This window comes from Paramormyrops kingsleyae, chromosome 2 (assembly GCF_048594095.1).
Source record: "Paramormyrops kingsleyae isolate MSU_618 chromosome 2, PKINGS_0.4, whole genome shotgun sequence".
Lineage (NCBI taxonomy): Eukaryota > Metazoa > Chordata > Actinopteri > Osteoglossiformes > Mormyridae > Paramormyrops > Paramormyrops kingsleyae.
Genome location: NC_132798.1, coordinates 1022939 through 1048505, shown reverse-complemented (window position 1 = coordinate 1048505; position 25567 = coordinate 1022939). Strand labels below are relative to the sequence as shown.

Sequence of the window (25567 nt, the reverse complement as noted above, 5' to 3'; positions counted from 1 at the left end):
AGGGGGAAATGGCACACTCTATTAGCAGAATCACTGCACTACGAGCCTTCCTGGTTCCCCAAACACTCCACACGAGGAAAGGGATCTGTTTCTGTGTGCAGTTTTAAAAGCCCTGCAGACATACCGGCCAGTACCCTGAACTAGACATTGAGTATGAGAAACCAATGTTAAGTCTTACACAATAATTATACAAAGGCTGATGTTTTATTTTTGCAGAAATATTTCCATTCTCCAGGAAGGGCTACAAAATTCCAGTAACAAGAACAAAGCAACGGTGCCTGCCCAGAACCGAGACAGTAAAGTGAAATAGCAGAAAGAAACATACAGGGGTCGCCAATAAAAACAAAGCAGAACAATAACCAAGAAATTAACTGGGAGGCTCATTTCCCTGCAGTATTACAAAGTTAACTGTAGTTTTCTTTCCTGTACAGACACACACACAGTTCAGGTGTGTGGACAACGTGGTGCTGTGGTGCTACTCAGAAATGCTTGAGTTTCGGTTTCAGTTGTCTGGGAAGTACAGGGCAGGGTACCCCGGGGCAGAGACATACTGTATACTGGAGGACGTGTGGAGGAACAAGGCGAGTGGATTTTTAGGGCAATATATCGATGCACCCACACCATCTTTGTGTATCATGGCAGCCTTGGCAACAGGGAAAGCTCAGTCGTGCACATAAAATGGAAATATAAATGGCAAAAATTTTATGAGTAATTATGAGAAGCAAAAAATTTGAGATGACGACTAGTGTTAGTTGAAAATGATTTGACTAATTTCCTGACTAGTTCTTTTGTTTACATTAAAGGAAAACCACTTAATTGTAATAAAACAAGTAAACATCTCATAAATTGATACATGTATCATCACACTTCAGTTTATAAAACTGTGTGAAATTATATTTAAAAATATAATTTCATTTAAATACATATTTAAAAATTCGCAATCCTGAAAACCAAACACAGAGGGCTCCAGAGACCTATTTTTAGATACAACAGAGACAAATTGAACAAAAAAAATCTCACTATAATTAATTGAAATATTCCCCTGCTTGGTATTCTCATAATCAATACAATTTGTGTATCAGTCACCATCCCCCTATAGATATTGGGACTCAAGGTTTTAAAATCTACCAGATATACTGTATACACCAAAGGAACTCACTTTAGCTGACTGCATTGTTTGGTGGGATATTGAACAGAGGGAACCTCACAATTTCATTTTCTTCCTGGCTGAACATGTACCATTCAGTCTTAAAAGTACCAAAAGTGTGAAGGACCAAGGGCAGAAAAACTGGACGCTTATAGGGAACAATATCAGCCAATGAGTCACAGGAAGCTTGAAAGAGGAGGGGAGTGACACATGCCTTACCGAGTTTCCTCAAGTAGTACAGCAGCACTTACAGAACTATGTTATGGATGTAACAATCAACGAGTTATTACCCTTAGTGAAGGGCTTTGCCTCACCCCTGTTTCTTCAGTATAAACTTAGCTGCACATGCTGTAAACTACCTTAAGGCTATCATAGCCGTACTCTATAATTTTTCTAATATTCCACTTAAAGAACCAAGCCCACTTTAAAGAATTTACACAGTGATCTAATTGCTGTTATTTCTATATTCCAAAGCAAAGTATCTGTAAAACTGCTTTCCCTCAATGTGTTTTCGTTATGTTCATCACACTGCTTTAAAATATACCGATGAATACCAGATATCACTGCTCTCTAGAACGAGAGCACAGTATGACATTAAACTTATCACACAATGGCAGGTGAATATAACAGATCACAGCCTTAAGATGAAGCACAGCACATCATTCAGAGGCAAAATGATCTGTAGACTTGCCTTGTGTCAGTGTAGCTGCCAACCGATAAGCACACTGTACAGCAAGAGTACGTCTTTAATGGAAACGGGGGAAAAAAGAAGAAAAAAAGAAAAACTGTCTGGTCCACAGTGTTACATACATATTTATATATGACCAGGATTACAACTTTCATCCATTCTAGGGCCACTTGTCCTATTCAGGGATGCGTGGGGTCCAGAGGCTACAGGCACAAGGTGGGGAACAACTCAGGATGGGGGGCCAGCCCATTGCAGGGCACATTCACACACCATACACACCTACAGGCAATTTAGTAACTCAAATTAGCCTCAGCATGTCTTTGGACTGTGGAGGGAAACCAGAGTACCCAGAGGAAACCCCATGACAACATGGGGAGAACATGCAAACTGTACATGCATGGAACCTGGGCGGAGACGCAGACCAGGTCCCAGAACCGTGAGGTGACACTGCTAACCCATGCACCACCAGGGTTAAAGTTTTAGGTGTTAAAGAAATATAAAAAGCGGTGTCTGATGCAGCACCAAAAGTTGTGATATCGGTTATATATAGAAAAACTTTTTTTTCCGCCCTTGGGAAACACAGTTTACTGCACAATTCCTGCACAAATAATTACTTTATTCTTTTTTTTATTAGTCTGTGCTTTTCACATTAACAGCAACAATTAAATAAACATCCCAAACCAAAAAGTAAACTACTGCAGTGCATGATGTGGAATTCTACAATGGCAAAGACAAGCTTAGCAGCCCAGCACTGTGCCGTTAACAAGCATTGCAATAACAGAGATGCAACACCGGCAGGTGCCATAATAACCTACCGCACCCACCCATCTCCACCGCTCAGCGAACTAAGAATGAACATCCACCGTAATGAATAACAAATGACTTCATCAAATACAAAATAATTGTAGCAAGCAGAATGGTTTCAGTGACGTTTTATTTTATGGTACCGTATACACGCTTTTCCTTAATCAGTCATCTAAGAAGAGATCCCCAGACGAATACGGTTGTACAACACTCTACGCAAACGTTCACGATATATCACTAAATTGCTATTGGCAGACGTGATAATACATTCAGCTTGACTGATTCAGAAACATAATGCGATTTCAGCAGAGACAATTTGCTGGAAACTTGAAGCAAGCAATAAATTAAATAAAAATCTCAGACCCTCCCACTTCCTTATTTTCCGTATGCCACAATTGATGTACGGTTTGGGTGAAGCGGACGTTCAATGTTCTAAAAAAACGCGTTTTACGTGTTTTACGCAAAAAATGTCAGACATTAGACAGTAATTGTCTCTGAAATAAATATAGACTTAGAAATAACGTATACAACAAAATGCAGATGCACAGAGTGCACGTCCTTCGTGACGGAAGGATACCTATAATCACTGTCACCACTCTCACTATATATGTTAGCCTGCAATATATGAAAAAAAATTAAACATGTACGCAGGTACATATGTATGCGTTTTAACAGTTAGTCCAACTGGCATTAAGAATAGCTTCCGTCAGATAATTAATTCTTATTAATTGCTGCGAATGTTAAATTGCTACGTAATTCGTGATTTTTTTCCACAAATACCTAGTTACACGACTATGCACAACAAAACACGTTCAAACAGACATAGAAGCTACGCTGCTGGAATAAAATTAACATTTTAAATTACGTTTTTTTATAATCCAGATAGCTGGCAACGGGAGTAGGAAAGCCCGGCTGTGGCGTGGTTCATGTTGACACACTGCCGAAAATAAATAACATTAGAAATAAAACATTTTTTAAAGATTAAAATAAAAATGGGTTGGACTAAGACATCGCCGAAGCGACGGGAAGACGTGGGAGCGAGATGCTGCCGGTGAATCTGACTGCAACACTGTCAGCCCGGATTCGGGGCCAGTGAGCCTCGGGGGCACCCCCACGCGCACCGGCTCGCTGACACCTCGGTCCCCCACGAGGGCGAGCCTTCCGTCGTCCCAAAACTGAAGTGAGAATCTGAACAGCTCAACGCTTGTAAATGGATCCAGAGGATTTTCGAAATAAATTTCACCATACCCCTATTGCTTAAGTAGAGCGGTCCGACTTACCCAGAGCTCTGTCCCCCAACTCATGGTGCCGAGGCAATTCGTAGCTGGCTAATAATCCACGATTTAAATGGTTGCGTCAAAATAACAAGAGAACGATTATCTTTCTTTTTTGGAAACCCTTATACTGTCAGCCGTGGTTTTCTCATTCAACTCAGCTTTGATATACAGCTGACCTTCTCATTATACCTCCTACAAGATGGCCAGTAGCCGCAGCATATTCTTGAGAGCTCGACGCGGTCACCCAATGACAGTTTCCCGGCCGCGCGCTCCCGCGCTGGGTGCGAGCGAGGTGTAGCGAAAGCGCGTGAGACAGCCGCGAGGATCTCGCTGAAACGCTAGCGTGATGCACAATCCGCGTCAAAGCATGTTCCATGTACATCTCCATTCGCCGCACGCCAATTCACCGTCATAACTAACATTCTGGCGAAGATATATAAGATATTGGCGAAGACTTGGCCGATGCACTGCTAATAGACCCGCTGATTTTGAAATTAGTCATAAAACTGGAAAATACTACGGGTGCAAATTTAAACAACTAGTCTACGTCAGCTGGGTGAAACTGGTAAAAAAAAAAATGTCACTTTGTTTTTCTCGTGCAAATATAAAGGTTTTCGTTTGTTTACTGTTTTCACTTGTTCTGTTTTACTATGTCTTAATTTGAGAATAAGGGTAGGGTCCCACTGCCGCGTGGGAGAGACAGTGAGAATGCAAAGGAGGTTTCGACGCAGTGACATGTTCATATGGAGAGTGGTGACATCTTGTGGATAATGCACGTTGATAAATTGTTACGGGTTTTGTGAGGAAATAAGCCACTTGTTATCTTTACCATCATCCCAGAATTAGAATTCATTCCATAGGCCAGATATACTGCGGTGGAGATGAACATAACGTAACTGACAGTAAAATACAATAAAATAATAATAATAATAATAATTCAACATATTCAAAGGAGTGTGAACTTTTCATCTATGTACTGGACAACAGCTCCTAACTTGTTTTGTTCTGTACCAAAACTCGTCCATATATTTACCATTTTATAACTGGGGCTTGCAAATTAATTTTGGACATTTATTATTTCTTTTACTACTAAGAATTTATAAACATCTGTCAAAACACAACAGAAGTATTAAACAGAAAACTTTTTTTTTAATTCATGAAATGTATGAAAAAGAAAATGAAATGATGCGTTATTTAACATTCGTAGGACATTAATGAGGACAGGTACTCTGGAATGCTTCTTTTCACACATACTACCTTGCTTTCCTTTGAGACATATTCACACATTCAGATGAGAGTATGGAGCATAGGGCCCAAACACAGGGTCAGCCATTTATCCGACGCGCCTGGTTTACTGAAATGCTACAGCCAAATTTAAAGAAACTTGAAAAACTCCTTCTTGCATGTGAAACTGTATCTGCATTTTTGCAATATGCAGCTCCAAATATTTAATGCTGTTTTCTTATACACGTATCCCCTGTATCACAGCAACAAGATAGTTAAATAATATATAACTTTTAATTTAATATACACTGCTGCAGGCAAAAGCTCATGCCAGCACACACACATGTGACTTCTGCCTGCTAATTCTGGTGAACGTCTGAGTACTCAGTACTGACAGTACTCAGTAGCTGAGTAGGACTTAAGCACCAAGATGAAATGGGTAAACTGAAAGACAATGGTGCACAACTACAAGGTCAGCCAACAGGAAGCAGAAATCCAAGAAATAGACAAAAACCAGAACAAATCCAAATCCTAGAACTAAACAGAACTAGAAAAAACAAGAGGCAAAATCAGAATGCAAGTCCAAGAGACCAAGCCACAAATAGATATGACAAACCTGAATGCTGAGGAAGAAGCATTGATAAGAGTCTAAATAAAATTGTAAATTCACTGTAGGTTTGAGTGATTACAGATTGGACCCTTCCGGAGGGGAGGTGGAAGTGGGTGTGGTCCAAGCCAGGTTACTTGTGTAATTTGATTCTTGAAGAGATGTGACAGTCCCAGTACTAAATAATTCAACTTTTTTTTGTTTTTTGTAAGAGGAGCTTACATTTGCCTTCTGATGTAAAACTGGTGAAACTTTTTATTTGGCAGGTGTATAAGACTACACTGTGGGTATGATTGAAGAATGGTTGGCATGGTCATGGCAAACTGTATTCTGAGATTACAGAAGATTCTGCATGCTGTTACAGAGGATGGAGCTGTGATCCAGAAATAAACTCAGTGAAACTTCCCAATATTGAGTGATAAGAGCCCATCCCAGAAGCTATGGGCGCAAGGCGACAAGGCAGGGAATGATGGGGCCAATCCATTGCAGGGCGCATACATCATTCACACCTACAGACAATTTGGCAGCTGCAGTTCACTGTTGTGTGTTTTTGGACTGAGGGGGGAAAACTGGAGAACCAGGAGAAAACCCCATGACATCCCAAGGAGAACATGCACCTCCACACACAAATGAACTTTTTGGGTGAAACTCAGTGGTTCGAAAGGAGTTTTTGGACCCATATTTTTCCTTGGTCATTAAGACAAGACCCAAAGACTGGGGGGAATCTACCAGTTCAGGAACAGTGAAAATATACACACAGAAAATATGAGAAACAAAATACAGTTTGTGTGGATTCTAATTTAAATCTTTAATCGTAATCTAATTATTATTATTATTATTATTATTATTATTATTATTGTTGTTGTTATTGTTATTATACATAATGCTTTCAAGAACATTATGAAGTAAATTGTCTAATGAAATTCCAGAGACATCTTGAAATATCATGGTCTGCAATGAGCTAGATGTAAAAGGGTTTTAGTTTTTTAAATTATTTAAAAATAAAATACTTACAATGAATGTGATCAGCACTTGGTAAATTCATGCTAATGAACACCATAGATTGTTTCATTACCATCACAAACTAAATTACTTAGTTTAACACCAGTTATTTAGTTGATCAAACTGTGAACCTAAGATAACTATTCACGACACCATGAAATATACGAGCAAACAGACTTCCTGTAAGAAAATGAACATTTGTTATAGGATGCTAACAGATAATGTCCTCAATGTTAATTTGAAAGACTGCATAATGCTGCATTAACGTAAACAAGACTCACCATATGCTCAACAAACTTTGCTTTAATTTGATGAAGCTCATCTTGCATGTTATTAGCAGTTAGCTTAGATACTCAGGAAAGGGAAATGGATCATTTTTGCTTAGCATGTACTGAAACTCCCAACTTTTAAGTTGGAGCATTATTATACTGATGGGCCATTGCGTTCAGAAGGCCACACACGTTTGTCATCAGCTCGAGATCATCACAATGGAAGGGGCTGGCTTTTCATACCAGCACCGGGTCACTTCCTCCAGTAGGGTGCATAAGCACTTTGAAGGTGGCCAGGAAAAGGAAGTTGGAGAAATCACGTCAACAGCACCCTGAGTGAGTCATCAAAGGTATTTTAGAAACTCGTCACTTCCTAAAAGGTCAGTTTATGACAGATATATGTGTTTTAGATTTTTTTTTTTAAATTAGCTTTAACTGGGAATACCAAAATATTAATTAGTGCTGTGTTTCCCAATCTAGTCCTTAGAGACCCACAGACAGTCCACGTTTTTGATGTACCAGGAGCTAGGAGGGATCAAAAAATGTGGACTGTCTGGCAGGGAGCTGGGAGGGAGCAAAAATGTGGACCGTCTGCAGGTCCCCAAGATCCGGATTGGGAAACACTGCATTAGAGTATAAATTTTTAATATGGTTATGTAGAACTGATAGGTTTCACACGAATATATTAACAATGAATTACTCAAAAGCAAAAAAACAACTATAGTTTGGTTTGTATTATAAATGTAGATTAGAAAATGCCGAGCTTGATTAAAAAGTACAGTTACAACAGTGAAAAGATTAATTAGGATAACTGAGTTCCAACAAGGACAGCAGGTGGACCCCAAATGGAAGCCAGATGATACAATCCTTTCCAAATTTTTTGAGACATCCCAACAAACCTGAGCCTCTTGCAGGTTGGAAAGGGCGAAACAGGCGTAATTTATGACATCACGCCATTGTGAATGCCTTCCCAGTGCACGCATGAGGAGTTCTCAATGTCCCAGCCTCAAAATGCCTACAACTGGGAAAAGGGAAATTGAGCAACTATGCATCAATGATGTCAGTATATTTATAAAGGTAAATCGTGAGAGTCTGTAGTTTCATTCGTGATTTCACTACCTGAGACCTTTTGGGTCTGAAGGAATTACATTCTGCTTTTAAGTCCACTGTATTCTCCTTCCTATTGTTCTGAGTAACAGTATCCATCAGGGATATGACACTGTGCAGCATGACTGTGCAGGACATGTGAGAAGTGTCAGTATCATGTGATCATAATGCCTGCTTTTATATTTCAAACGAACCATTCAACAAGACATGCATTCATGAAGTCAAGCACTTTTTCCAAGTATTTTGTTCCTTCTACAAAACATAGTTAAATAAAACAAATTATTGACTTTTTAAAATTCTTTTCATCATAACTTCAGAAATCCTCATTGCTTTGTTTTGTCTTTACTTCTAACCTTTCAGGTGTCACAATATTCAGATCATTAGGATTCCTATTAACATTCTGTAATTGAAGTCCTTCAGTACTGCTTTATGCAATCATCTATCCATAAACAGCGCATTTCATGGGCATGATTCTGCAGAGGTGGGGATCCCATACTGTTGGCGTGTCTCACCATGGACAGAGAGCGACGGAGCAGCACACGCAGACTGCAGCATCACCCCATCCTCCGGGTGAGACTCTCCCACGGCCGCAACGCGGCTGTAAGACATGATGACATCATGCCCTGGCAAGCAGCGGCATGCCAGCATAAAGAGCGTATCAGACGGAAAGCTATAGCCTTGGGCTCATTTCTCATCATTTCCTAAAAAGCTACATGAGCACCTGCAACAGGAAGCAGCAAACTCTCGACTTCCTGGAAACATCTTTATTGCAGACACGACCTCCCAGCTCCCCCCTAGAGACCATGTTGTCTGCCTCCTGCTCTAGAGACAGACTGTGGGTATAAGCACCCACAATGAAGATTCCCAGGTCATACAGGGACTGAAATTCACATGAAGCTTGAAGCTCATGCAGTACTGTTACCCAAGTAATTTTTTAGCATTTCAGTTAATAAATGGTCTTAAACTGCTGTTAAACCCTTAAAGGTTAAACTTTTTAGAACAATCTTGGAAATAATGCATAATTGGATATAATTTGCTGTGAAAAAAATAATGCACAGTTGACTTTAAAAGCCAGACATGTACAGTAGGTCGGTCAACTTTAAAAGAGGTGTAAGCAGTACGTACCATCCCCACAGATGAGGAAGAGAAGGTGGAAGGTCCGCAAGAGCAGATGTTCCTCTCAGGGTGACACCACACAGAGCCCACACCCTCACTATATGGGAAGGCGTCTTTCACACTGTGGCCCAGAGCTGCCTAGAAACTGGGATTCAGTATCAAAAGACAAAACTGAACAGGACACGTCTGCCTCCGCAGGTCAGGTCTCCTAGCCTTAAAAGCTGATGTGTCTGATTTAAAAGTTTCTCCATAAGTGCAATCAGTTTGTAGGACTTTCCCCACCATTAGCTGCACCTCCACACAGTCCATCTGACTTTACATTACAATGGTGACATGCTGCACCACACTGGGGACCCTGGAGAATACTGCTCTTCAGAAGGCTTGGCTACATGGTACGGATTTGTATTTTATTTCTACTCAACTGCATGTAGTGTGTGAATGTGTGTGAGTGTATGCATGTACATGCCCTGTGATGGACTGGCACCCCATCCAGGGTGAACCCCTACCTATCCCTCTCCTGGGACAGGCTGCAGGGCCCCTTGGAACATTGTCCAGGATAAGCAGGGGGAAGTTGTAAGATTTCCACTGAAACTTTAACTAGTGATTACTTGATTAGCTACACAGATGCCATATAATCAGGAATTAGAGTGTTTAAATAACCTTGTGGAAACGTGAGTATCACTTTCCTTGTTCCCGTCCAGTAGGTATGCCAAAGCAAAGATCTGGACGGACTCCGCTTCTTTGAAAGCCTTCAAATACTATGCAGTTCAGTGGAAGGTATTTTAGGTTCAGTAAAAATAAGCATTAACACATACACTGATGGAGACACACTCACACGTTGTGTGAATATGGCATGTGAGAAGAGGGAGGACATGACTGCCATCTGTTTTGGACCAGAATCCCAAACCACCATGACTGCTGGTGATAATTCAGCTCCTACTTGCCTTCTCTCCCCCACCCCCTAGTTTTTTCCTTACTCTCATTGAAACAGCACCTTTATTTTTTTGTGCCTAATAGTGAGTGATCTGCTAATCCAATCCCCATGCAAATGTGCTGCAAACTGACCGGGAGACCTTTCCTCCAAAGATATGTCCTTCACTGCCCCATCTATGTGGCACATGGTCCTGTATCCTGCGACGAGAGAAGGCACTGCCTGCATGTCAGCACATATTAAAAGCAGCTAGCAGGCACAAACATAAACACGCAAAGTGCATGCAAGCAGATCCAAATAACCAGACCAACACGCTTTGTATTCTGGATGGGATTGGGGTACAAATGATTTTATTCAACACAAAGTCCACACCCTGGAGCTTTGGCGCTTGACGGATTCCCAGAGGCAGCATGTTCCTCAGCATGCTAGGGCAGCCATCACACCATGGCCTCCTTCGCCTGCTTCCAGAATCACACAGAGGCTACACTGTAACCTTCACTGTCCTCATTATGGTCCTCCAAGCTAACCCTGAGAGACCAAACCATCCTGCCAGGCATATCTCACACTGGGTCTGTCCACTGGATCCCAGTTCAGAAGCAGAGAGAGGGTGTGCTTTAAGTCCTTAGAGGTCATCTTCTCCAATGGCGATAAGTCACATTTGACCCACTGTAGCTGACTGAGGGATCCTTTCTCCTGAAAAACATGCCAAACCATCACAAATCTACATTCTTACTTTGCATTCAATCATTATCGCTTGGCTGTTCTCTTGTTTGGAGTCTATAAAGACCCTCGCCTCATTAATCAGCACTGCCACCCCAGAGCACAATATAACAGTGTCTTATTTGAGTTCATCAGACCATATGACTGATATGACCAGCATCAGTACAGATAAGCAGTCGGCCAGCATGTCACAGGTGAGCATGTCCAGTCGGACACAAACCACAGGGACCATATGTCTGATTTCTCTGGAGCCATCCAATGTTTGACACCTAAGGAAAAAAACGGGAAGATTTTGTTTTCGGCTGAAAAGCCCTAAGAAGTTAATCAGAATGATAGTTGCTTTGTCCCATTAAAATTCCTCAATGTTTTTCTTAATCGATGATCATCGATGGTATTCATAGCCTTGGTTTTATTGAGCTAGTATCGGGAAATTCATTGTAGAGTCTTAAAGCATTTATGTAAGTCGCCCTGGACAAGGGCGTCAGCCAAATGCTGTAAATGTCGTAACTCCACAAGAATTGTAGTTACAAAGTCAAAAATAAAGAAGTCAGGCTCTTGTGCAACAAGGATGTTTGATGGTTTCATATTTCTAGAAAATAAATTGAAGATATACTTGTTTTAAAGGTAAGCAGTCATCTGACAGCAGTGAGATTACCGAAAGCATCCAGATTAGTTTGCAAAGCCTCAGTTTCTATTGGTGGAATAAAAATAGATGAGGACAGCTGAACATGATTAAGATATATTTTTGCTAAAGTTACCTGTGAATAATCTTCTGACTGTGCAGGTAGGTCTCAGCATCCCCCATTTGACCTAAGCACTTCATAATCATCTAATTGTGCAAAAAAAAAGAAATGACCATTTCCCAAGATGATTCACAAGGAGTTATTTATATAAACATATTTTTGTGTTATATTTCATTTAAAGAAATATTTTAGATTCAGTTATTTCTAACAGATGAAAAAATAAACACAAGGAATAAATATTTCAATGTTTGTCAATGTCAATACATTACTGGAACACTATTATGTAACATCACATGGGTTATATTAGTTACTTAAACATTTCTTCTTTTTTTCTTGAACTCTGGTTTTCCTTTGGATTTTGCTGAGATCAGGCAAGTTGTTCTTGTATGAGCATTGACATCATAACTGAATACCACAAGAAATTAAAAGGCACACATATATAATGATCATTTAAAAAAAAAAAAAGATCATTATATTTGTGACTGTTAGTTTGTCTAATTACTTTTGAGCCCCTGAAAATGTATTTATTTAAAAATCACTGTAATTAATAAATGGCTCATATGATATGTTTGTTAAACACCTTGAATTAAAGCTCTAGACTTCAATCACACCTTGATCGTTTCATTTCAAATCCTTTGAGGTGGTGTACAGAGCAAAAATTATGACAATCGTATCACTGTCTAAATACTTATGAACCTAACTGTACTGTATATATTGTACAAAGAGAAACAAAAGAGCTGGGTGACACTGTAACATTTTAGTTGTTAGTGTTCTCAAGAGGCTTTTCTCAAACTAAGGAGCAAGCATTTTATTAATCTGGAGCCTATTCCTACACTTATGTACCAGAAGATGAAAAGCTCCTTATATCTCAGAGAATTTGGATGCTGCTGCTGCAGGACACAGGAGGACCGATGACTTGGGCCCCCAAATATGCCCATGAACTTACGACTTCTCAGACAATGCTAGTCGTAGCTACAGGTCATCTTTCGTGAGCTTTTAAAAATATTTATCCTTTGGGAGTACAAAGAAATTTCCAAGGCATCAAATCTGTTGCTGAAGAGTACTACAAGTGACCTACATTAAACTGTATAGCTTAGCAAAAAGTCACTGCAAACTGGCTCAATCCTTCAAATCTCAAAAAGACTGAGCAGAAACAGGAAACTGCTGGACGGGTAGTTTGTTACCAGGGTTGGCGACATGGGGGGCATTGCGGGCCATGCCATGCCCCCGCCCTCCCCAAAATGCCACCCACCTAGGACAACATCTTCTTTGTTTTGCCTTAAATAAATTTTTTAATAAAGCCGTTCATCCTGAAACAAGAAAGTCGGATCACCTGCTTACCCAGCCCCCAATACTCCATACACGCATTTCCAGAGCTTTTACCAGAAATGAGCTAATCCAGCAAGCTGGGCTAAAAGCTAAACATCAAAACATCACTTTAGTGTTGAAAGTCACATACATTCATATAAACATTACAAAATGCACATTTTTTCAATGTGTACTCCATTCCAACCTGTCTGTCTTTCCAACATCTATGTCACATCTGTCGAGTGACATATGTTGTTTTCATTAGTTATGCAGTCGCCACCATACAGTATGTGTTATATTGTGTGGGTACCCCTACCTCTACTGTAGTCTAGGTATATATTCTCCGTTTTGATTTATTTGCTATTATCCCCCAACCCCATGTGTTGCCCTTGTCCCGTTTACAGTCTCTGCACTTTATGTATATAAACCGCACCGCGGTCCTGGGGAATGTTACTTCGTGCCACTGTACGCTATGGATTGTATACAGATGATACGACAATAAAGACCCACTTAATTGATACTTGTACAATCATAACACCCGGACACACAGGCCTATTCCGTCTAGCACCGATACAAAAACTTAGCTATACTGAAATGTAACATTTATTACAATGACATGGTTTATATTGTTGACAATAAATTATAATTAAAACAATGGCTATCGATAATTAATATAATTAAATACATAATGATTTTAATACAATGAAAGATTAGGATATAAAACTTTGAAGATTTTAAACCGAGTATTTATCCATTATGCACTTCGACTTTTAATTCCAAAATTTCAACTCCACATATAAATTAATTCGGCGTTTTGATCACTCGATAACAAAGTTTACTGGGAGGAATTTACTCATCGCGCATGCACAGTGTTGAGTAGGACGCGGAAAAATAATATGTCAACACAGTGGTAATAACCACAAATTACGCAATGACGGCAAATTTCCAAAGGGTTACAGGAAGGGAACAATATCAATAATCTATATTTAACAGTCAGCTGTGGACAGGCATTTACACACTCTTCCTACAGACAAGTTTCTTAATGTTTCACAGACCGAGAGTTGCCCCTTCATAAACAATGAACTGAAGAGATTTTTTGCAGAGTTGCAACGTTATATTTAGGGAACTGGGTTTGTCTCTTTTGTTTGCTCTTGCTCAGTATCACTGAAACAAATGTTGCACTGTACAGCATTCTCAAACACATAAGAATCACATGCAGTTGAATAAGTGATATCAAACAAGCAACGGTTGACAGCGTTCTTCTTTTGTTGCTCAAAAAGTAAATATCCGAGATTGCGAGGATCGAGTCGCTTCTCCTACATACTTTCACTTTTGGTTGCTGAGCTAGAGCTTAACAGACCACGGCGAGTAGGACACAGATGAGATGATGGATGAGAGAACAGCACTTCTTAAAAATGGACCGGCTTCTTCTACAAGGTACAGTGCTACCGTTTATTTAATATTTTTACCTCTACGTATGTTTCTTTACTCCTACGCTGTCTACAGTCGCTCTAATTCTCCTCATCAATGTCTGTGCGACTTCTTTTTTATGAGATATTATCATGTTTCACTTCCAACCTAGCAATCATAGTTCGTTGCATTTTAGCGCAATTCCTTAATTCCTGCTTAATTCCTAATCTGCTGAAACCCATTTTCCAGTTCCTCTTCTTGTGTAATCGTGTATGATATTGATTACTTGCAGTGTTTCCTGACCAAACCTGCTACTTTAGGTGCCTATACTTTCAGAAGGAAGCAACTTTTCTGACACATTTGAAGCTGGCAATTAGGAATACTCAATAGGCCTATTATTATTTTTCACTTCGACCTCAAATTGTACTTCAGAGTAAACGGTATAGTTACATCATTAATTTATATATGTAGACATATACACTGACCTAGTATATGAAAGTATATAAAAGCTGAGGCTACAGTGGTCATGGGCTCACCAAAATTGGATAATGGAAGATTGGAAAAAATGTGGCTTGGTCAAATGAGTCTCCATTTCTGCTGCGACATAAGATAGCAGGGTCAGAATTTGCCGTACATGACATGAAAGATTGGATGCATCCTACCTTGTATCAGCAAGGGGATATTTTCTTGCCACACTTTGGTCCCCTTAATACCTATTGAACATCATTTAAATAACACAGATTACATGAGTATTCCTGCTGATCATGTCCATCCCTTTATGACCACAGTGTATCCAGCTACTAATGGATACTTTCAGCAGGATAACGCCCTATGTCTATCTATCCTACAAAGAATTAAGGCAGTTCTGAAGTCAGAAGGGGGTCCAACCCTGTACTACCATTGTGTACCTAATAAAGTGGCCAATGAGTGTATATTTCAATTTTGCTGAGGACCAAATAATATTTCCTCCATCTACTGATGCATTTACGCATTAGAGTGTACACATTTGTGCTCATTGTCTGGAACCTTTGAAAAGAAGTGACATGGTGGTCATATTCCTGCCGTAGAGCTGTGGAGACCTGTCCATTATTCCTCCCTCTCTGCATCAGCTGGTGCAGTGGTAGTGGCAGCAGGTGCAGTGGTTCAGGTGCAGTGGTGGAGGGAGACCTAGCTTAGGGTGTGTGAGCACTAGCATGTAGACACATAAAAGAGCCAGCAGACAGTATTTACTATAACTGTATAACATTCTTGCTTAATGTACACTTTGCTCAAGGAACTTCCTCCAGTCACCAAAATCATGCTGGTTGTTTCCACATCTCTCTGTGTATTAAATTGCTTAAAAGGGACTTATGTATTTTATGGAATTCAATCCTCTTTTGCTAAAGATTATGGTAGTACATTCATTCATTGCATTCCTTTTTTCTCCTAGCAATAGCAAGCTGTTCCTGGCTGTGTTTTCTGCAGTACTGGGGAACTTCACCTTTGGGTATGCTTTAGTATACCCCTCCCCCGTTATTCCCTACCTCGAGGTCGATGACAACCCCAATCTCAGGATGGACACCTCACACATCTCCTGGTTTGGGGTGAGGACCAAGAGAAAACCTGTATATGAACATAAAACAAATGGGTGTTATATAAATTCCATCGTTTTAATCAGAACACGATATATTCATAGATTAATAGAATTGATTCTGAACTCATGAAAAGTTGCCATTTCAGGTCATTTTAAAAGATCAATAACGTAAATGATAAAGGTGTTCCTGGTAGAGAGTTGGGTGAGGACTATGAACATTGACATCAGGGGACAAAGAAGTTGTAATGAAAAAGTAAAGGGGGGGGGGGGGTGTGTAGGGGGGGTGCGGTAAGGACAGCTGAACAAGTTATGTCATTAAATATAACGCTTCCTTTTCCCCCACAGTCAGTCTTCTCACTTGGTGCTGCGGCCGGGGGTCTTGGGGCCATGTTTCTGAACGACAAGATGGGCAGAAAGCTGAGCATCATGATGTCTGCAGTGCCAGCCACTATAGGGTACCTGCTGATGGGGTCAGCACAGGCCGTGTGGATGCTCTACCTGGGACGTGTCCTGACAGGCATCGCGAGTGGCATGACGGCCGCCTCCATTCCTGTAGGTCTCACCAAGGCTCCGTTTTTTTGAGATTAATTGCTTAAGCTATTAGGTCTGGGATTAGATAGAAACATTTTGAGTGGGCAGCTTTTTTTGGAGTGACATACAAATGGGAATTGGATATCCGGGTCAGACACTGTCCTGCAATTGGGGTTAAGGACCTTAAGGGCCCAATGGTGAAATCAGACTTTGGGGCACAGTATCTGATCCGCCAGCCTTCTGGTCACGGGCCAGTCGTACTAACCTACAGAGCCACACACTGCGCACCAATTTAAGTAATTCAACACTAAGCTAAAAGTAGTTCAACACTAATTCTTAGTGACTGAATATTGGAATATATCAGTAAGATTAGAATTGTGATTTTCTTCTCAGGTTTATGTGTCAGAGATTTCCAGCCCAGCTGTGAGGGGAATATTGGGATCCTGTCCACAGATCACAGCAGTTATTGGGTCCCTCACTCTTTACATTTTGGGTAAGATCACTTAAACAGCTCTTGGTCTCTTCACCATTGTATAAACAGAACTTCATTATTACAAAGACAAATATTGTATTTCAATATATAACTTAAGTGAAAATGATTCCTTTAGAAAAACATCTGCAACCTTGAAGTTCTTGAGGGATTTTGCATTCCCATTATCACTCTGAGTTCTATGTTGTTTCCATGTCTCTAATTAGGTTTTCTGTTGCCATGGCGATGGCTGGCCATTGCTGGGGAGGTACCAGTCATTTTCATGCTTGTGCTGCTGTGTTTCATGCCTGACTCGCCTCGGTATCTTATTGCCAAAGGCAGAAAGGAGGAAGCGTGCAAGGCCCTCTTATGGCTTCGGGGCAGTGACTCCGACTTTATGCCTGAGTTCAACAAAATCGAGAGAAGTATTACTACACAGGTACAACCCTGGATAGATGCAATGGCCCAAAGGTTTAATGCCCAATAAATAGTCCTTATAGATTTGTAGGTTTAGTATCTTTACAGAGAAAAGATACATGCCATAATGTCATAGAAGTGCCTGTTAAGCTTCTTGAAGGTGGTGATAAGAATTTAATTTAAAAGATGTAGAAACAGTGCCTCCAAGTGGCCTTGGTATGATATTGGCAATGCAGTAAAGTTTCCACCTGCTGGCCAGTGGGGTCACAGGCTTTTAGTGCTTAAGAGTCAGAATCTAAAAAGCATTGTAATACACACAAAGTAAATGTAACAACATGATTTTAAATGTGCACTTTTAGGGTAGCATCAGCTGGTCAGACCTGGCCAAGCCTTGCTATTATAAGCCAATCTTGATCTCCACGACAATGAGGTTCCTCCAACAAATGACTGGCATCACCCCCATCCTGGTTTACCTAGAACCCATCTTTCTAAGAACCAGGATCACCTTGGTGAGTATCAAGAGGGGGGTTTTCCACCAATGCAGTTCAGCTGTAACTAATCAAGGCTCAAACAAGACATACTTGCCTAGTATCACTTAGTGCGTGTTACGTCGAGTGCTCGAACGGGTAGCGGGGAAGCAGATCCGGGAGATGGGAGTCCAAAAACAGGGTTTTATTCACAGAACAGGGAGCAACACAGGACAAACGTTAATGACGGATCTGGGGATACAAACTCTGACATGGACTTATCTAAGGGATGGAAATGCAGAACAGCTGACAACAATCAGAAATTCACATGAGGTAACGAGGGGGGTGTGGCACATGGAAGGATCATACAGTACAAGCAGGTCATGACAGAACCACCACCCCCCCCCCAAGGCACGCACTCCGGGTGCACCTCAGGGGAGGCGAAGGACGAGATGAAACCGGAAAGACAAAAGCAAGAACGGAAAACCAGGAATAGAACAGGCACAGGACTTGACACAAAACAGGGAATGCAGACAGGCAGATCAGGAAAGGAGATACAGAGGGCACAGAGAAAGGAGGAAGAAAGGGACCAGGAGTGAACAGAGGAGACACCGAGGGACAAGGAGCAAACATAGGAGGGATGAAGGAAGGAGGTAGAGCAAAAAAGGCTGCCGGACAATGGGGAGCCCGAGGGAACCACAGCGAGCGAGGCGTGGCAGCCGGAGAGGTTGCAGGTGACCGCGAGGCCAGAGCCAAAGGGGACCTTGCAGGGGGCGAGGAGGTAGGCGGAGGGACAGGCGGAGCAGGTGAGAAGGGAGTGAGAGGGGGCACCAGGAGAGGTGAGGAGGGAGTTGGAGGGGACTACAGCGCAGGTGAGGAGGGAGGAGCAGCCACAGCAAGCGACTGTGCAGCCACAGCCGGAAAAGGCATAGCCGATGAGTTGTTGTGGGAAGATCTGCAGGTGCCCCCCGAGCCCCAGCCAGGACGAGAGAGGGTGAGCCAGGGGGCAAGGCGGGTGGGACTCGACCCCTGCGCAGGTGTCCTCTCCCCTTGCGGGAGACCGACGGGTGAGGACCCGGCCGGGATTGACCACGCTGGGGTGATGGTCGGGGGGACCCACCGGAGGGGTCCGTTAAGGGAGATCCCTGAGGGGTCCCATTTGAGCTCCTCCTCTCCTTCCATCATTGGAGAAGGAGCAATGGTCAGACAGTCTGGGACCTCCTTGGGAACAGGGACTGGGGATGCGGGAGTTGGGACAGGAACTAGGTTAGGAACCGGGGAAGCTGGATCAGGAGGTACAGCATGCGACGTTGGGGCCTCTAGCGGTGCAGGAGCCGCAGCAGGGGCTGGGACTGGAACCACTGGAGCGGGTACATCGGTCTCCGGGTCAAGCAGGTCAGGAACATAGGGCACAGGCTGGTCAGGAAGCACGGAAACAGGCTGGTCAGGCAGTACAGGAACAGGCTGGTCAGGCAGCACGGGAACAGGCAGGGTGAGTCAGGGACATCAGTAAAAGCCACCAGGGTCGGTGCTGTAAAAGCGGGGTTTATTTGCTTTAGGCCACTGATGGTGCCCTTCCTGAGTTGTTCGGAGTCTTTAAGCTCTGCATTGTGCCATCTTCCAAGGCTTTTGATGGGCTTTTCCTGAATCGTTGGTATCGGCACTTCATTAATATGGAACCTCTCGTTGGTGAGCTGGCCCTTGACGATGGAGATACTGCGGGATTTGTCTGGTTTAATCTCCATTCGTGTCCACTTGATGTTACCCTGGAGTTTGTCCAGCAGGCGTCTGGTGCATGCATTAGTCGATGTTATGGTCGTCATGTCATCCATAAATGCCCTAATTAGGGGAAGATGCAGCGCGCTCTTCAGGCGTTCACCTCCAACCACCCATCGAGGAGCCTTTTAACTACCTCAGCAACCTCCACCCCAGAGATATGGGAGTACACCCGCAAGTCCCCAGACTCTGCTTCCTCATTGGAAGGCGTGTCGGAGGGATTGAGGCAGTCTTCAAACTATTCCTTCCAGTGACCCACAAAGTTCCGAGCTGAGGTAGCAGCACGCCATCCCCACCATAAACAGTGTTGATGCTGCACTGCTTTCCTGCCTTGAGCTGCCGGATGGTGGACCAGAATCTCCTTGAAGCCATCTGGAAGTCGTTATCCATGGCCTCACCAAACTCCTCCCACACCCGAGTTTTTGCCTCCGCAACCATCGAAGCCGCGTTCTGCTTGGCCTGCCAGTACTCATCAGCTGCCTTTGGAGTCCCACAAGCTAAAAAGGCCCGATAGGACTCCTTCAGCTTGACGGCATCCCTCACTGCCGGTGTCCACCAGTAGGTTTAGGATTGCCACCGTGACAGGCACCAGGCACTCTACAGCCACAGCTCCGGTCAGCCGCCTCCACAATGGAGGCACGGAACATGGCCCATTCGGACTCAATGTCTCTCTCCTCCCCAGGAACATGGGTGAAGTTCTGCCGGAGGTAGGAGTTGAAGCTCCTTCTGAAAGGGGAGCGTAGCCAACCCACCACCAGGTGGTGATCGGTTGACCCCACTCTTCACCTAAGTGTCCAATACATGTGGCTACAAGTCCGATGACACAACCACAAAGTCGATCATTGAACTGTGGCTTAGGGTGTCCTCGTGCCAAGTGCACATATGAACACCCTTATGTTTGATCATGGTGTTTATTATGGACAATCCGTGGCGAGCACAGAAGTCCAATAACAAAACATCCCCCCGGTTTCAGACTGGGAGGGGACGTTCCTCCCAATCACACCCTTCCAGGTCTCACTGTCATTGCCTAAGTGAGCATTGAAGTCCCCCAGCAGAACAAGAGAGTCCCCAGGAGGAGCGCTCTCCAACACCCCATCTAAGGACTCCAAAAAGGGTTGGTATTTTGAACTGTTGTTTGATGCATAAGCGCAAACAACAGTCAGGACCCGTCCCCCCACCTGAAGGCGAAGGGAGGCTACCCTCTCATCCACCGCGGTAAACCCCAATGTACAGGTGCCCAGCCAGGGGGCAATAAGTATGCCTACCCCTGCTCGGCATCTCCCCCCGCGAGCAACTCCAGAGTGGAAGAGGGTCCAACCCCCCTCGAGGAGACTGGTTCCAGAGCCCAAGCCGTGCGTCGAGGTGGGCCCGACTATATCTAGTCGGAACCTCACAACCTTGCGCACCAGCTCAGGCTCCCTCCCTGCCAGAGAGGTGACATTCCAGGTCCCTAGAGTCAGCTTCTGTAGCTGAGGATCGGACCGCCAAGGTCCCCACCTTCGGACAAAAAACAACAATAGTGCATTTAATTTGTGTAGCACTTTTCAAGAACTGAAACATGCTTACAGTAGGTTAATTATAATTTTCCCCACACATATATCCGAATATTATAGTAATGATATTATGTCACAGCTAATAAGCAGAGAGCTATCATATTATATTACAGATATAGGCAGGATGTTACTACTGCATGTGTGTTCTTCATACAGGAGCCCAAATATGATGCTGCTATGGTGGGAGCCGTACGCCTCCTTTCTGTTATGACTGCCGCTACGTTAATGGACAGGGCTGGTAGGAAGCGACTCCTCTTCACTTCAGGTATGTAAAGGTACAGGCTGACATCTGCAAGCTCATCTTCTAGGGCTCTGACTTACTGAAAAGCCCAGGGGGGTGTTCCACGAAGCAGGATTAAGGGACTTATTTCGACAAGTCTGGCTCATTTAAGTGGGAGTTCCGTTCCATCAATGTGTCTTAAATTAATCCCTGCTGAGTTACCATGGTAATTTAGGTGATTGAACAAGCCTGTTCCAGACCAGTTTAACTGTCTTGCGTAGTTAAGCATTGTCTCAAAGAACAGATTCCCAAAAGATCGTTCCGTCGGATGAAATTCCACGCTCTCATTACTCATGTCATGGAATAAATATAATAAAGCTTATAAAAAATCACATCTCAGCATTCTAATTAATTCCAAATTAATAATTAAAATAAAAGTGTATACATATTACAAAGGTCAAACATGAAATGCAATGACTGAAATTGGAAAAAAAAATCCGTTCAAATAATATGAACAGGAAAATATTTTTTTATATTTTGTTTAGTCATAGTCTACTTTGAAAGTGTATCAGTGAAAAGCAAAGACAAGATATGGTTATCTGTGCAGAACATTTCACATGGATGTGATTGATAGTATTTTACAGAGACCAAATAATACAAAATAACATTATACAGTAAGAATGACATGTGAATTCAACCCAGATGGTTCCCCATTGGCTGTGGGGATCGAACCAGGAACTTTTGTGGTGTGAGGCAACAGCATGAACCACTATATAACCGTGCCACTGTACTAGGAACTTGCAACATTTATATAACTTACACATTTAGTCTGTCTGCAATTCTTTGCCAAGCCAACTCCCTGGCTTTATTTATGACCACAGTATTGCCTGTTTTAGTGACTACTGTACATCTTTGTATTCTTCATAGAGTTCCATCAGCAGTGTTTGTTCTGCAGCGGAAAAAAAACAACGCTCTCATTTTACATGCTTTCCGACTCATTTGATCGATCAATCGTTCATCCATTCATTTGGGCTTCTTAAATATTGCAGGTGTGCGCGCTAAGTGAGGCTATGCAAGTCTGTCTTGTATGAGCCTTGATTAGTTAAAGCTGAAATGTGTTAGTGGAACGACATGAGGCTAAGTTTAGAGATGGCACTAGTTTGAGTCAGACTTTTTCAGGAAAGACTGGCTTTCTTTAGCTACTTTCATGGAGTACCCCCAGGAGAGGAAGCACTGATAGCAGTAACTGTACATGATTGGTGTATATTAATAGTGCTTATCTATGAAAAAAACAGCTACAGACTAAGGCTGATTGGTCTTTGCCTTTCCTTTAAACAGGCTTCCTGATGTTTCTTGCTAGCCAGTGTATGAGTCTGTACACTCACACCGGAAGCTGTCCCTTTGTGAATATCACGACCTCATCTACTCATCTAAGTGTTCAGCAACCTCCTGACTTCCTGCGGAGTCCACAGTTTGACCCAGTTACCCTCATTCCACTGTTAAGCACGATGATCATTATATTTGGTATGTTTGGTCATGTGACTGGCATTTCCTTCATTGTGTATCCTAACCCCATGCTGCCTAGGTCAGATTCCAGGGGCCTCATTTATAAAGAGCGTTTGTTAATTATTTTGGGAGAGGAAATGTGCGTACGAAAGCCCATCCTTTGTACGAAAAGTAAAAATAAGATGTCTAATACCTTGCATAAACCGCGATACGTGTCGTATAAGTTACTAGTCGCACACATCTTGGAAATATTCGCACATAGAACAGACATTGTGCTACGCAGCTTCCTCAAACATATAAAGTGGAGCAGGACTGACATTACTTTGACGTATCCATCTCACCCTCAAGGTTATGCCATGGGATGGGGTCCTATCACGTGGCTTCTGATGTCAGAAATCCTGCCTCTAGGGGCCCGGGGTAAGGCATCTGGCCTGTGTGTTGGAGTTAGCTGGGTCACCGCCTTCGTCTTGACCCAGGTCTTCATGCATGTGGTGGTGAGTTACCTTCAGGCCTCAATCATGCACCCACATCTCGGAGGTACAACAATCACCGTTCTGTCTTTGCTGTACACTCTAAGCATGTATGTTTTGATAAGCCTTAAGTCTGCTCCTGACACTCTGTCGCTCTCTGTTAACGAATTGAATTGACCTTAAAGGATAACATTTGTTTTTCTTCTTTATCCTTGCAGGAAAACTTTGGCCTTTTTGTGCCTTTCACGTTTTTTTCAGTGGTGTCAGTGATCAACATACTTTTCACAGCTTTGTGCGTCCCAGAGACAAAGGGACGGACTCTGGAGGAGATTGAGAACTATTTTCGCACTGGACGTACTTTTACTATTATTGAAAACTGATGTTCTTTAGACAGGTTTCCAAACGGTTTCTTGATTTCACAAACTTGCAGAATTGCCTGGTACTTTGCATACAAATGCATACAAATTTAAATGCATACAAACTGACCACTTCCTCAATTAAATACTTATTTTATAAAGGGTGCTTGATCTTTCCCCCCCCGTTTAGAAGATGTAAATGATAAAACCAGGAGATGGTGCAAGAATTTGTGTCTACTTTTGTTTTCCACTAATATACTACACTCACCTAAAGGATTATTAGGAACACCTGTTCAATTTCTCATTAATGCAATTATCTAATCAACCAATCACATGGCAGTTGCTTCAATGCATTTAGGGGTGTGGTTCTGGTCAAGACAATCTCCTGAACTCCAAACTGAATGTCAGAATGGGAAAGAAAGGTGATTTAAGCAATTTTGAGCGTGGCATGGTTGTTGGTGCCAGACGGGCCGGTCTGGGGTGCGTTTCTCGAAACCATCGTTGCTACCTACGTTAGCAACTTGCGTGGTTCAAACTATGTAAGTACGACGCAGGTGTTTCTCGAAACCATAGTTCAAACTACATAGGTAACGATACTGCGGACTTACGTGGTGCGACGCATCGTTAAACGACGCAGGTGTTTCTCGAAACCATAGTTCGAACGAACGTTCGCAAACACTGTCGTTAAGTTGTGTAGTTCGAACAAAAAGGGTATAGTCACCGTGTAAGTAAGAAATTTAATAATCTTTAATACCTAATAAGAAATAATTTAGCTCTACGATCACATATAATGTGAAGTTGTCTGAAAATGTAGTTTGAAACGTAATTGTTGTGTGGGTCTCTGGTCATAAGTACGGTAACTGTCTGTAGTGAGCAAATCTCAGACTGCAAAGTATTAATTAGCACAGGGGTGGCTAATTTTATCCAGTAAGAGCAGAATGACACTACAGCGGCCAGATACAAATCCATGCCTTTGTTCTCGGGAAATTACGTCTGTAATGTTTGGTTATTACACACACCTGTGTATTCCAGTCAGCCAGTATAACAATATTCTGTAAGCGACAACGTCGGAATAAAAGTTATTCTGTTTATCACTCCAAGGAGCGTCGCATTATTTTTCCGCGATTGCTAATTTTCATTTTATTGGCGTTATGTGACTGACAGAAATTGATGTCACAAATAAATATACGTGTGTGTGTGTGTGTGTGTGTGATTATTATATATTTTACACAGTTCGCGAGTGTTTGTACGCGACCGGCTGTGAAAGTGCGTTGTTAGTTGTTGCGCACGACTTGCCGTGAGTCTGACCAATCAGCGCTGGAACCACTGTAGTTCCAACTACATAAGTCCTAACTAACTAACGTGGTTCGAACAACTGTGGTACGACGGTTTCGAGAAACAGTCGTTGGTCGGATGTTGGTTAGTTTGAACTACCATAGTACGATGCATTGTTAATGCTAACTTCTGTCGTTGTTCGAGAAACGCACCCCTGAGTATTTCACAATCTGCTCAGTTACTGGGATTTTCACGCACAATCATTTCTAGGGTTTACAAAGAATGGTGTGCAAATGGAAAAACATCCAGTATGCGGCAGTCCTGTGGGCGAAAATGCCTTGTTGATGCTAGAGGTCAGAGGAGAATGGGTCGACTGATTCAAGCTGATAGAAGAGCAACTTTGACTGAAATAACCACTCGTTACAACCGAGGTATGCAGCAAAGCATTTGTGAAGCCACAACACGCACAACCTTGAGGCGGATGGGCTACAACAGCAGAAGACCCCACCGGGTACCACTCATCTCCACTACAAATAGGAAAAAGAGGCTACAATTTGCACGAGCTCACCAAAATTGGACAGTTGAAGACTGGAAAAATGTT

The 25567-nt window shown here is 42.5% G+C and overlaps 2 protein-coding genes across 26 annotated transcripts in view; one reads left to right on the top strand and one right to left on the bottom strand.

Annotated features, from left to right (window-relative positions):
• The window catches only part of fnbp1a (formin binding protein 1a), a 67722-nt gene extending 63474 nt beyond the window's left edge, over positions 1-4248 (bottom strand). For 3 of the 25 annotated variants that reach the window (XM_072703169.1, XM_072703176.1, XM_072703130.1), the window contains exon 1: positions 3920-4242. In XM_072703169.1, coding sequence (XP_072559270.1) covers positions 3920-3943 — 24 coding nt within the window. In that variant the 5' untranslated portion in view covers positions 3944-4242. Of the gene's footprint in view, positions 1-3919 lie in introns of all 25 variants that reach the window. The other 22 variants (XM_072703179.1, XM_072703182.1, XM_072703230.1 and 19 more) reach the window with 15 other exon arrangements.
• Positions 4249-14100: 9852 nt separating this feature from the next.
• Positions 14101-25567, top strand: LOC140581223 (solute carrier family 2, facilitated glucose transporter member 6-like). Its single transcript, XM_072703113.1, has 10 exons — positions 14101-14380; positions 15783-15936; positions 16272-16478; positions 16851-16950; positions 17154-17365; positions 17703-17852; positions 21296-21404; positions 22698-22883; positions 23214-23359; positions 23554-25567. Exons 1-10 carry the CDS (start codon positions 14328-14330, stop codon positions 23713-23715), a joined length of 1479 nt encoding a protein of 492 aa, XP_072559214.1. The 5' UTR covers positions 14101-14327; the 3' UTR covers positions 23716-25567.

Bases quoted from the DNA above. Each gene is read 5' to 3' on its own strand.
- LOC140581223 (XM_072703113.1), top strand. From the start codon at position 14,328: ATGATGGATGAGAGAACAGCACTTCTTAAAAATGGACCGGCTTCTTCT. The intron at 16,479-16,850 runs GTAGGTCTCACC...TTTTCTTCTCAG, and splicing joins TGACGGCCGCCTCCATTCCT to GTTTATGTGTCAGAGATTTC. The intron at 16,951-17,153 runs GTAAGATCACTT...GTCTCTAATTAG, and splicing joins CCTCACTCTTTACATTTTGG to GTTTTCTGTTGCCATGGCGA.